The 13909-nt window shown below is 48.0% G+C and overlaps 1 protein-coding gene across 1 annotated transcript; it reads left to right on the top strand.

Moving 5' to 3' along the window:
* The first annotated feature begins 6276 nt into the window (after nt 1-6276).
* LOC102069505 (cytochrome P450 4A4-like) lies at nt 6277-13367 on the top strand. Its single transcript, XM_005482232.2, has 12 exons — nt 6277-6577; nt 7394-7535; nt 8231-8275; nt 8360-8487; nt 8910-9034; nt 9129-9280; nt 9485-9591; nt 9762-9952; nt 10249-10382; nt 10806-10870; nt 11569-11651; nt 12489-13367. Exons 1-12 carry the CDS (start codon nt 6377-6379, stop codon nt 12655-12657), a joined length of 1542 nt encoding a protein of 513 aa, XP_005482289.2. The 5' UTR covers nt 6277-6376; the 3' UTR covers nt 12658-13367.
* Nucleotides 13368-13909: the final 542 nt, after the last annotated feature.

Genomic DNA, 13909 nt, shown 5'->3' with positions numbered 1-13909 from the left:
AGCTGGGAGAAGGCTGCTGTGCAGATGACTTCATACAGCCTTCACCCTGCAGGGTCTGGTTTGCAGGGGTGTGCTGGGGCAGCCCAGGAGAAAATCCACTTGCTCCAGCTGCCTGTCCCCTCTTCAGACATGAGGCGCAGCTCTCGAGCTGAAATCAGAATTATGCAATGGAGAGAGGCAGAGTATGCTCATCAAAATGTCAAAAGTTATGAAACTATGAGACTCCACAAGCTCTTTGGAGGGCCATGTCAGGATACAAAATTATTTTGATAAATTGAAAAACTGCTGCTGTGAATGGAATGTGAGTCCATAAGCACAAGAGCAGGCACAGGCATGGCACAAAACCAAGAGAAAAAATGACTGACAGGCAGCAATTTCTCCAGTGGATGTTCTGTACACAGAGACACAGAAAAGGTAATATGAATCAATAATATCCTGCTCTTGCAATCACAGCAAACATCATGCTTGGATGCATAAGCACAAATATTTCTCAAAAATTTTTCACTTGTGTCTCTTTCAGCAGATGAAATGAGGCAGTGTCCTTCAACTCTGCTTGGAGATTTAAGTATAAAAGCAACAGCATCTGCTCCAAGCTTACATACTCTAAAGTGCAAAATGAGAAAATTTTTAATCAAAATAACTGAAGTTACCCGAAGTAAATTGCATGCATCTCTCTATTGGATGCAATTTTCTTACAAAGACAAGATTTGAAGAAAATACCATCTAAAGAAGAGTGGATGAATCTTGGCATTCCAATGGGGAAGATTAAAGCACGAGCATCTAATGAGCAAGAGCAAAGGCTGAAATCATCATGTACCCACTGAAGGAGAGTGGGTTAGAGGAGATCACACCAGGGGAACTTGACATACCTAATGTAGATACATGGCAGCTGCTAAATTGCATTTGGGTAGATACACACTGCGCAACATGAAGCACTCCCTAAGATTTCTAAAGCCCTGGCATAGGTTATTTGGAGAATCTGCAGAGGTTTTAAAAGTTGGTGACTGTTTTTATGAATACTCCAGAAGACCAGAGGAGGTAATAGATGTGGTAGAAGGCTGGGGCAAGTTTGGTTTGGTTTTTGTGATTGGGTTGAATTGGGGATACAGGAAAAGCTGCACTGATGCTGTCCCAGCTGGACCATCCAGCACTTGTATGTTCTTGGCTCTGGGATGGAAAAGCCTGACTGCTCCTCTCTTCATCCTGTTCATCATTGTCTCCCTCCTGACTTCTAGGATTCACTAAAAAGCTGCCTCTTCATATCTGAGGAGGAAAAGGGAAGATGCCCTGCAGCATTCTCATTGTCCTCTCAGAGTTGTGCTTGTGGCTTCTTCACATGAGAAGGGATCAGAGCCTGGTTTCCCCTGCAGCCACCCAAGCCCAGCAAAAAATCTGCTCACAAGTCTCTCCTGTGATGGTGCTGTCAACCCCTGAGGCCAGGAACCAGAGACACTCTGTTAAACAACACCCCACATGGCAGACCAGCTCACAATTTCCCTGATCCACAGCATGCCAGGCCAGCCAGCCTGCATCCCACATCCTGCATCCCACATCCCATATCCTGCATCCTGCATCATCCCACATCCTGCATCATCTCATGTCCTGCATCATCTCACGTCCTGCATCACAGATCTCCCATGGCTGCCCTGCTTTGAACCGGAGAGTAGGACTGAGGGTGCAACAGAGCTTCTGGAGCTGCTGTGCCCCAGTGCCAGAGCAAGCCAGAACCTGATTCCTGACAGCAATTCCCCAAATCTACCTTTTCCCTCCCAGGTATTAGAGATAATAAAAACGCCTGGTTACATGGGATGTGTTGCTATAAGTGCAGCCAAGCTGCAGAGGGCTTACCTCCTTCTCTCATCCTTCCCTACTTTTTGCAGAAAGGGTAATTGCAAAGATGATGGGCTGACCTTGGACTGAGTGATTCAGACCTTCAGATAACTGTTGTAACAAGAGCTCCTGGTGGTGGCTGTGCAACAAGGGTCAGTCTTGATTTCACTTAAAAACATCTTGGATTTTTCTCATTGCTTGGTTTTCCAACAGCAGCAGAGCAAAGGTGCCACCTACTCCTGCAGTTATTCCTGTCCCCACAGGCTGTCACCGGCGCTGTGCAGCCACATCCCAGTCACAGGAATGTGTCTGTCTGTCTCAGATCCATGGTGGCACTTTTTTGGATGGTGCCAGGCATGTTGGAAGTGGCAGGACCAGCAGGGAGAGCAGCTGGCTGGCAGCACCGGGAATACAGTGCCTGCACAGGACCCACGCTGCTCTCCAGGCAAATTTACTCTCAGATGGCACCAGCAATTTCATCTAAACTCCGCTGGGATTTTACACTGGAAACAGCCTGTAAATTAAATAACTGTTGCAACATATTTGTCAGACAGCTGTATTAAATGCTTCCAGATATACATTCATCCTCAAGACATGTGTGGTCAGATGGGATCCAGGCAGCTTACTTTACTCTGCAACACTTGCTGGGCTCTTGCCATGATTTTCTCATCTATCATGTGTTTGGAAGCTTGAAATGTTATTATTTTTTTTGGCATTACTGCTACATTTCATCTGTCATCACGATGTGCTGCAGGAACACACAGGGACAGATGGGCCTGGACTCTTCTTCCTATCTGAATAAACACAGGCACAACCAGGGAAAGCAGCTGCTGCAAGGTCAGCCTCTGGGCCAAAGCACCCATTTGCCACCTAAATTTCACCTGCTCAGTAAATCACTTTTTCTGCAATGAATTCTGACCATGTGAGTTAAATCAGTAAGGAAGATCCTCTCCCTCTTCTGCTTGGGTGTCGCAAGTGAGTGGAGAAATCCCCAAGACCCAGAAAGCAAATCCCACAGCCTGCTGAGTCCATGGCTGTGGTATGGGATGGAAGTTCTCCAGTGTGAGTGGGTTGTTTCATGATGGTCTGAACTGTTGTGACCCCACTGCCATCACATGGACATCCACAGCACTAAGACAACTCTCCAGAGGCTCTCTGCAAATGTTTAACAGCTTTACAAGTGTCCTTTAACACCCAGCTGCAGTTTCACCACTCTCAAATGTTCAGAAGGTCAAGCCAAGCTTCTATTCGCCCTATCAGAAAACCCTTCTACCTGCTTTTTCATGCTGAGATCTTCTTCTGGAGTCCTCCATCACCAGGACTGTAGATTTTCCTGGTGCTAACAGATGGTTCTGACCTTGTCCCAGGCCTTTACAATGATCAGACCAATACTGCCCCTTTTCACTTTTCTTCACTTGCAGCTCTGCAGCAACTTTGCCTTTTGAACTTTCATCATTTCTTCCCCAGCAAAATCCCTTGAGTTTTCTTTCCCAGGCTGTGAGTGTTCATGGTTTCTCTTGCTGTGAAACCTCTGAAATACATGAGAAAGGTTTTTCTCTCCCCTCTACCAGTGAAACATAGAATGCAGAGGCTGGAGGCTGGATTAAACCCAGTTTTGCTGTCACCAAAGATCAGATTCTTGCTCCAAATCCCCATAAATGGGTTTAGCCAGTTCATCCCCTATGTTCCCTCCATATTAGCTCATCACTTGACATCTCATATGAACTTCAAGACAAACCATATCCCTTGTCTTCCTGAGTAAAACTAAAAAAAAAAAAAATCTAAACCAGTAAACCAAAGTTTACTGGTTAATTTATAACTATAAGGAAGCCAGTTTGGTAAAAATTAACACTGTTCATGGTCAAACTCACTCTCCAGGGACTTTGTCAGCACTGAAAATTTCTGTGCTATAAAAGTTTCATCTGAAGCTGCACCAGAAGCTCCATCCACCTGCCTGCCCCCTCCACCTCTGGGTTTGGGGATATTTATGTGTTGTTTTGTAGGGGATTGCTGAAAGGTGCCAGCCAAATCCAGATGGGTCAGTCTAGTAATGATGTAGGTACACAGGACAGTTCAAACAGCTCCACTGGCACTGAACAAAGGCTCAACCATCACATATCCCTCTTTTCCTTGTGCAGAACTTGTGAGGGACCCAACTACACAACATCATAATATTTATTAATGTTCTGCAGACCTTCCCATGAGAGTTTGTCATGTCAAACTGGGTCCCTTATACCCAAAGTCCTCCCTAAGAGATGCCTAACTTGATTACAGCTTTCTGCCTCCTAAAGATCAACCTTTAACTCTGCCCTGAACTTTCACACAGACACAGCTGGCTCAGTACAAAAAGACACACCAATTTTCATGAAGATGGCCAAGTGTGTGAAAAGGTAGCTCTGCTCAGTGTGGTGCCTGCCAGGGATGTTCTCCAATGCAATGACAATGAACCTCAAATAAACAGTGGTTTTGTCAGCAAAATGACCCTACAAGCAGAAAATGTGGGACATGGCTATTTTAGACGAAAAACTAAAGGGAAGTGCCCAAATATCAGAAGTGCTCTGTCTCAGAGATGGGTTACATTGAAAGGAAGCACTCAGAGTTCAGCTGTCCCTGTGTTGTAGCCTATCAGACTGTCAGTCTCCACAACTGATAAACCATTTGATCCTCATAATATCCCAAGGCACAATGGGATATTATTATTTCAGCCCATCTGGGGATCCTGACTTTTACAATATGCATGGAAGTCACCCACACATGTCAGAATTCCAGCTCTCCACCAACCCCACACTGCCATTCCAGGTTTCTGGGCTTATGGGATGGGAACCCAGGGAAGAAACAGGATCTGCACAGGGATTGCAAGGAGGGTTTTACCTGGGCCCCAACCAAGCACTACATTGGAGAGGTAAATGTAAAGATGCAGAGCCCTTTTGGAGAAGGTGAGATGCCATGTGGGCAGAGGAAGGAGGGCTCACCAGGCCTGTAGAGGGAGCATGGCCCTGCCATCACACCTCTCCATCATGTGCTCTCAACTTTGCTGCATTTACCTCACTTCCCTGCTCTGCATCTTTTCCTCTCCTTGCCTCATCTACTGGCCATGGTGATTTCTCTGGACAGCAGTTTTGTCTGCTGGCTTGTCTGTGGAAGGAGCCCTTGGGGAGCAGGGCCACATCCCTTGTGTGCTGCTGGAGTGATGCCCACTCTCTGGCTCACGACCATCTCATGCAAGTTGATGTTTCAAATGCCTTTCAAGTTTCTTGACATCAAGGAGCTTCAGCCACTAGTACTTTAGTAAATTCCAACAGATTTTGTTTTAGTGTAGATGGTCTTAGTGGTAGATTTTCAGCAAGTTTCTTGAATCTCAGGGACACTGCAGATCAGGATATGTTCTGCTCAAGACAGTACCCCTACTCAAGCAGGGCACTGAGTACTGCACAGGTGCAGGGGGCTAACCCCATGCAGCCACTCATTGAGAAGAGCTGGCCTGTGTGTTCTCATTTCCAGTAGGCAGGTGAACACCTTCTATACCTGAACCCTCTGAGAACAGCACAGAGCCCAGCCAGAGCCCCAGCCTGCCTGCATCTCACCTCCTCCCTCCTCTGGCTTCATCCACCTGGGCATGGAGGGCTGTGGGTCTCTCAGGATCTTTAGCTGGTCAGAGTGATTCCGAGAAATGTTAAAAGTCTCTTTTCCCAGCCTGAGCACTCGAAGAAGGAGTCGGAGCTCTTCAGTTATCGGTCTCAGGGTTGTTTATTGTATCTTATCTATAAAACTTTTCTCCTGCCCTGCCGAGTTATGTCCAGCAGGACAGTTCCAGGCACTCTGCCTGCCCCCAGGGCAGTGTTATGTCTTTATACTAAAAACTACATGTACAATGTGTACAATTACTTTCCAATACCTATCACCTATGTTAGACAGTGAGCTTCTACCGTAAACCAATCTAAAAGTGCCAACATCACAGCAGAAGATGGAGGCCAAGAAGAAGAAGGAGAAAGGCTGGACATGCCCAGATTGCTCCATCTTGCCCCCTGGATCTCCATTCTAGAAACCTCAAAATCTACCCTTTCACCCCGTGATAACCTCACTATTATTCTACCTAAACTGTTGTGGCTTGCTGATCTTCATCTAAGGTTGGTAATTTGCTCCATAGGTCATAGTCAAACCCACAGGTGTTCTTGGCTCTGTGCTAGGGTCTCTGAGCCCCCTGGCAGGGGTCCTGGCCATCCTGGACAGCCAGAGGGATGCACTGGGTTCCCACATGGGTGGGTGTGACAGCACTGCTGGGACTTCAGCAAAAGCAGGGAATGTTCAGAGGCTGGCTGTTCTCCAGGCTGCAGGGACAGGCTGCAGGAAGCAGGTCAAAGGGGGACTGTGTGCACAGGCTGCTGGCCGAGCTGACGCAATGTTTGCCCTGATGTTCCAGCAGCTATAAATTGCTGCCAGCTCCGCTTCACCAGACTCAGCTCCTGCAGAGGAGGACAGAGAGGATTTTTACCTGCACCTGGCTCGGGTGTGAGAGGAGCAGGTGAGAGACAGGCAGGAGAAGGCAATGTCCGGGAACAGCATGGCATCTCTGCTGGACAACATAACCAGACCCTCTGCTGCCATCCTGCAGCTGTCTGTGCTGCTTGGTGTAACCTTTGTGCTGCTGAAGGTGCTCCAGTTCTACTGGGAGAGGAAGAAGCTTATCAAAGCTCTGGAGGCATTCCCTGGCCCCCCGAAACACTGGCTCTATGGTCACAATCGCCTGGTAAGGATAGCTGGGCCCAGCCAGGGTGGGTTTGTTCCAGCTGTGCAAGGTGTCAGGGCTGGATGGAGTGTGCGTGTGCCCTGCTCCTGTCTCTTCCTACAGGAGAGAACTTCTGTGCAGGGAATGCCAAGGCTTCTGCAAGGCAGGAGGAAAAGGTGCTGGATATGTGGTGTGCATCATTTAGCAAAAAAAAATCATGGTTTTTCAATCATGTCGTTAAACAAAGAGTCATGGGACTTCCATAAAGTTATTTAAATATGAGCAATCATAATTATTGTCTCTTTGCTACATTAAACTTTCTACCAAAAGGAGTGTCTTACCCTATAGCTGCTGAGGAAGACATGGCCACAAAGGCAGGGTGTTTTAATGCAGCCATTTTCACCAGGCTATAGTGCAGATGCTTTGCTTTTTCACAAGGCATGCCCACTTTGCACTGCTGAAACTGGGGAACAGGGGTGACAGCCTTGGTCCTCCTGGCCTGTCCCCCAGACATCCTGTCATTGCCTGTGCCAGCTACAGCCCCCAAGTGCAACACAGAGCTGCTCCAAGCCCAGGCCATCCCAAGGCATCTCAGACACCACTAGCCCAGCAAGGGACTCTCCATGGAGCTTTCTTGTGCTGCAGGGATTTGGTGGCTCAGGCAGCTTTGCCTCCTGTGCACCTTTCAATGCTCATCCTCTCCTCTACCTGCAGCATAAAAGCCCCAGTGTGGCAAGTCCACCCACTCTTCCTTCATTTCCCAATAGAGAATTCTGCTCTCCCTGGCATGCCCCTCTTTTTCTGACTTTATTAATCCCTGATTAACTCTCATTGCAGTTAAAATCTGAAAATTTTTTACACCAAGTAGTGTCATGGGGAGAAGAATATCCCCATGCCTTTCCCAGATGGTTTGGACCAATCCTGCCGTCTATAATCATTCACCATCCTGAATATGCCAAAATCATACTTGGCCGAGCAGGTGAGTCTCTGCCTCCAGTTCTGAGAAGTCTTTGACATTTTCTTACCAAGAAAATATTGGGAAACTTGCCTGGAGTTATCCCCTCTGCCAGGTTCCTTCACAGCTATTGCAATTCTTCTTTTGCTCCTCTTCACACGCTCCCAGGCTGCCCCAGGTTTCATGGAGCAGTGTGTATTCCTGTGCAAAACAGAGACCAGGTGCCTGCTCCTTCCAGTTTCCTGTCAGTTCCCAATTTGAGGGTCAACTGTCTTACTGTCTCTTATAGCTTCTACCACCACAATAGTTGTACTTCCCAGTAAACCCAGTAAAAAGTGTAAACTGCCATGGCAATGTCTCTCAGAAGTCTCTTAAGTCTTCCCATCTGCTCCCTTCTGTGCATCACATCAGTGGTACATACACAGCCTTCCCCAGTAACTCCTATCCATTGTTCTCAGTTTTGGAATTTGCCATGGCTGTTTCTTTTCCACACACATTTTCTTGTTCTAACTTTCCCTGTTTTTCCAAGTCCACTGCAGTCATAATTGTAGCAATCACTTTTAAACTCTTACCTCTGGTGGTACAGTATTTAAATGAGATTAATTCTATCATGTGATTTAGAGGGCAAAATCTAATGCAAATTTATCCTGAATTTTCTCTTTGGTTGTGTTGAATTCATCAATTATTCATAGATTTCTGATATTTGCTCCATTTTACAGATCCCAAGGCTAGTGCAGTCTACAAACTCCTAGTTCCCTGGATTGGTAAGGCAAAAGCAGTAGTGAGGCTGTCAGAGCTGTGATCAGAGCCTGCAGGAGCTGATTGTGCCTTTGCTCTTCGTGCTTCAGGGAAGGGGCTGCTGATCTTGGAAGGAAGCAAATGGTTCCAGCACAGGAAGATGATCACCCCAGCCTTTCACTACGATGTGCTGAAATCTTACGTGACCCTGATGTCAGAGTCAGTCAAAGTGATGCTGGTAAAAATCCCCACTCCTGCCACTTTTACCTTTCAGCAGCGAAACAGTGAAAATAAAAAATGAGTAAGAGAAAGAGACAGCGCTTAGAGAGTTTGTACTTTCACTGAATTTTTGGAGTAGTTTTAGAGTTCTAAAATTGCTCTCCTCACCTTCCTTTGGACCTTCCACTTATTCTTTCTCTTTGTTTGCCAATAAAATCAACCACTGTAAGGATATCCTTTCATACCCTGATGTGCATCCTTTCATACCTGGGAAAAGAAGTGCACAGAGAGTTAGATTACGTTCACAGAATATGTCATGAGCTAGGCCCTCTGCTTCCAGAAAAGAAAGCAATTAGCAGTGTGGATCTGGGAAGAGCGACAGGAAAAAAGACCTGACCACCGATGGTGGCCGGTCTCTCCTTACCCTGGCTCTTCCTCCAGGATAAATGGGACAAGAGGATCACAGAGAGGAGGTCAGTGGAGCTCTTTCAGGATGTCAGCTTGATGACACTAGACAGCCTCATGAAATGTGCCTTCAGCTTTAATTCCAACTGTCAGACTCAGAGGTTGGTGCCTGAGTTTCCAAACCCTGGGAAAGCCAGCGCTCCTGTTTCACCACTCATTTTGCTAACACCAGCCTTGGCCTTGGTCTCCTTACAGCGACTCCCACTATTATATTAGAGCTGTTTTTGACCTCAGCTACCTCCTGAGTGATAGGATCCGGAATATTCCCTTCAAGATTGCCTTCTACAACTTCACTCACAACGGCCGCGCGTTTCAGGATGCCTGCAAGCTGGCCCACACCCACACAGGTATTCCTGCCCCTTTCTCCCAGTCCTGTCTCCCAGCTGAACCTCTCTGCCACTTGCCCCTGGAGTGGCTCAGAGTGGGGTTACAGCATGGACTGGCCAGAGGGTTACACCTTAAACAGAGTCCAAGCTGATGGCCGAGCAGCTAAGCACATGAGGGTGCTCTGGAGGGACAGGATGCACAGATCTGATCTCTCCTCTGTGCAGATCAGGTAATAAAAGAAAGAAAGATGTTGCTCTCCAATGAGAAAGAGCTTGAAAAGATCCAGAAGAAGAAGCACCTGGATTTTCTGGACATTCTGCTTTGTAGCAAGGTAAATGTTTGAGATGATTGCACCAAATGCCAAAGAACAGAACTGTGTGGCACTGAGGGGGGCATCAGCACAAGAAGGGGAGCACAAGAGACACCAAATCATACAAGTCCTTTGGGTATAAAAACAAAAGACCTGCGTGCTTGGGAATGACATGCTCTCCTCTTTCTTAGGATGAGAATGGAGTTGGACTGTCTGATGAGGACCTGCGTGCTGAGGTGGACACCTTCATGTTTGAGGGCCATGACACAACAGCCAGTGGCATCTCCTGGCTCTTCTACTGCATGTCACTGCACCCTGAGCACCAGCAGCGCTGCAGGGAAGAGATCCAGGGCATCCTGGGGGACAGAGACACCATTGAGTGGTGAGCTAGGACTTCCAACTCCTTCATCTTGAACTCTTTTAATTTACCCTTGAAGGCCTTGGACACTGTTCCCCCCTACATTCTTCTCTCTAAATTGGAGGGAGAAGGATTTGATGGGTGGACTGTTCAGTAGTTGAGGAATTGTTTGGAAGGTGGCACCCAGTGGGTGGTGGCCGATTGTCCAGATCAGTGACAAGTGGTTTACCTCAAGGGTCTGTACTGGGACAGACCAGTAACACCTTTGTCAATGACATAGACAAAGGGATTGAGTGCATGCTCAGCAAGTTTTCTTTCAGGGAGGATCTTGGGAAGATGACCTACACCACTATGTGCATCAAAGAGAGCTTGCGCCTGTTCCCACCTGTTCCTGGTGTGTCCCGAGAGCTCTCCAAACCCGTGACATTTCCTGATGGACGCAGCTTGCCAGCAGGTCTGTTGAGTTTGTCCATCCTTCATGTTGCTGTCTGTGACAAGGGGACGTTCCTTGCTCTGTGTGGAGGGGCTGGAGGGTCTTCCAGACTCTTTTCTCCCTTCTGGAGCTGTTCAGAGCTACCACAGCTTGTTGACACAGTGAGCCTGGAAAGGGTGGCCAGGCAAAGTCCAAGGACGTGCCCCAGAGCTCAGAGGGGATTGTGGAGTGTTGCTCCTAGCCAGGTGAAAGTGACACACTGATAGATAAAAGGGGACCCAGCTCTGAGGTCTTTGTTTTTGATGTGTGAGATGTTCAGGAGATCCCTGCCAGATGTCCTGCAACAGCCCCTGCAGAGCCCAGGGAGGAAGAGCATTCCAAAACCACCTCTCCTGCTTTTTCACTCTGAGCTGTCATGAGCTTTTCCTCACTTTTCTTTTACAGGCTGCCAGGTTGGATTGAGCATATTTGCTATTCACAGGAACCGGGATGTGTGGGAGGACCCTGAGGTATTTCACCTTGATAACAAGGAAGGGAGGATGGTCTCTGAGCCCAGACACCCACTCCCCTTGAAGAAGGCAGCCCATGCCTCTCTACTATGTTGTTTTATTTTCCCTTATAATTCCAACAGTCCACATCTAAATGCAAATTTCAATCCAGTTACCAAACACCCCAAAGGCTTTGAATGTGACAAAGGGCTGGGAAAGGGTGTTCAACAGTGTCTCTTTGTGCATGGGGACACAGAGATGCTCTGGCAGCTTTCCAGCTGCCCTGCACACACTTAGAATGATATGACAAGTCCCAAGCCCCACAAGAGAGTGTGTGATTTGAAGATGATATTTTAGAGGCTTCAGGAAATAACTGGAAAGTTTAAAGAAGACTGCATAGCTGCCTGTCTCCAGGCATCTGGAGAACCAGGATCAGGCATCTCTGGAATGGAGGGATCCTGGCTTGATCCTTGCTGCCATGGATGAGAAAACCCCTGCAGGCACCTTGGGCATTGTAGTGGTGACCTGGGCATGTCTGAGAGGAAGATCCACTCAGGGGCTTTGCAGAGAGGTGACTGCAGAGATAGACTGCAGATCATCTGCAGCTCCCCCAGGAGGAGCAGAGGCCACATCCTGCCCTAACCTGGGCACCAGAGAAGAGCCTGGTGCTGCTCAGATCACACCAAACACTGACCAGATGGTCTTTGTTGCTCCCACAGGTCTTTGATCCTCTGAGGTTTTCTCCAGAGAAGTCAGCACAGAGGCACTCCCATGCTTTCCTGCCTTTCTCTGCTGGATCCAGGTGAGATCCTTCATCTCTCTCCTTCCTCTCAGACTGCCTTGCATGTGAGACCTAGCTCAGATGTGAGCTCCTAAGGCCAATCCCCCCTCAGTCTCCACAAGTCTGGCTGGCTTGGCCAGCTCAAGCAGGCTTTCCCCAACAGCATTTCCTCTAATAGGATTTCCATGCTCCATCAGCTCCTCTGTGGTCACTGTAGGATTTCACACATTTTTTCCTGTAGCTTTGGGGAGATGTTTAGATTTTCTGTTGCCTGCATTGGGAACACCAGTCCCTTGTTTAGGGGTGAGTCCCAGAGTGCCTCAAAGCCAAGGGGGCCAAGTCTCCATGGGTCCATGCTGTATCAATAGACAGATGTAGGATACTGAGGTGACAGTAGCTTGCAAGAGGATCACCTCACAGAGCCAGAAATGATCTTTTGGAAGGGCTTTTAGTTGGCTCCTGGCTGCACTTCCTAGTGAAGCAAACCCCTGTTCTCTCAGTCTCATAACCTTCTTCAATGTTTAATAGTAAAAAATAATAATAAAAATAAATAAATTATTAAATTTATTTAATAATAAAATAAATTTATTTTTAAAATAAAATAAATATTTAATAACAAAATTAAATAAAATAAATAAAGCAATTAAATAAATAGATAATAAAAATAACTAAATATTTATTTTAATAATGAAATAAAATTAATTAATAATAAAATAAATGCATTAGGGGCTTACTAGATAAGCTGTAGTGTTATCCTCACAGGAGCTGGAGGTGCCTCAGCTCTCACATGGGGTGAGTCCAGCTTGGGTGTGGCTGGGGACAAAGGCAGCAATCAGAGCATGTGTCCCCTCCCTGCAGGAACTGCATTGGGCAGCAGTTTGCCATGAATGAGCTGAAGGTGGCCCTGGCCTTGACCCTGCAGCGCTTCGAGCTCTACCCAGATCCATCCAAGCTTCCCATAATGATACCACAGATCGTCCTCAGGTCCAGCAATGGGATACACCTGCATTTGAAGAAGGTCATCTGATCCCACAGGGTACCATGGCAGGGAGGCAAGAGCTCTCCCAAGGGACACCCTCCACCCAGAGGTTTAAGAGGAGATCACCAAACAGACCCAGAGTGGAGCTCTCCCACATTAACCCCTGTCCTACTCTCATCCAGAGGGGCTCACTGAGCCCACAAACACCAAACCCAGCAGGTTCAGTTCCCCTCCTTGCCAGGGGAGCATCACTGCTAAGGGGGTTCCACAGCATTGCTGTGGCTCATCTTTCACCTCCAGGAGCATCCTCCATGTCCTGGTCATCTCCTCATCTCCAACCTGCCCTCACACTCTCCCTGACAGGACTGCTGTCCCCTGCCTGTAGATTTGTCCCATTGTCAGCTCCCCACTGGGCTTGGCAGTGACCCAACCTGGTTTGCAGGGATGCCTAAAGCCTGGGCACAGCCCCTGCCCTGCCTCCAGCCTGGGTGTGCCAGGCCAGGAGGGCCCTCCCTGCATCCCCACACCTCCCTCCCAACAATTCCTGCTCTGGGGCTGGCACTGTGCCCACCATTATGGAGGTGAATGCTTGTCGTTCTTTTCTGCCCCAGCTCTGAACTTCCTTGAGCTGAGGGCGCTCAGGAGCCAGCCCAGAAAATGCCAGCAGCTAACCTGAGGAAGCACTTGGCACACTAGAAATAGAGTGTGTTCAGCATTGTTCTACTCTCTGAAATGAAAATAAAGCCTTGTGGGGATGAGCTCCAAGCTTGACTTTGGCTTCCTTTGCATTTGGGGGCCCAGCAGGGCACAAGAGGAGGCCCAGCAGGCAAGGCTGTGCAGTGCTGTCAGTGCTTTCTCAAGCCATAAGCAGTGTTTCTATGCACCCTGTTGAGCCTGTTTCCACAGATCCCACACCATCCATCACCTCACCTGTGTCTCCAGGCGTTTCCAGTAAGGAAACAACTGAAATGATCTGTGCTCAAACAAAGCAAAACGGAAATACCACAAAACTGCTGGTGGTAAGAACAAAGTCAGCTTGCAAAATAAAGCAAGAGGAGATGTGAGCCTACCTCAAACCCTGTCCTGCAGAGGCTGAGAACTGACTGCTCAGTTCCAGGGTGGCCTAAGGCGTGCAGGTGAGCACTGGAATTGGGTTTGTTGTGGGGATACAGGGAGCCTTTCCCCAGCACCAGCCCAGGTGTGGGACTGTGGGTGAGCTGCAGGCCCAGGGTGTGTAATGGATCAGTAGGTGGCAGTGGGAGACACAGAAAAATCCTCCCTGGTCCCTGGCAAAACCCCC

The sequence above is a fragment of the Zonotrichia albicollis genome, chromosome 8 (genome assembly GCF_047830755.1).
Source record: "Zonotrichia albicollis isolate bZonAlb1 chromosome 8, bZonAlb1.hap1, whole genome shotgun sequence".
Taxonomy (NCBI): Eukaryota; Metazoa; Chordata; class Aves; order Passeriformes; family Passerellidae; genus Zonotrichia; species Zonotrichia albicollis.
This window is presented reverse-complemented; position numbering and strand designations above follow the sequence as displayed.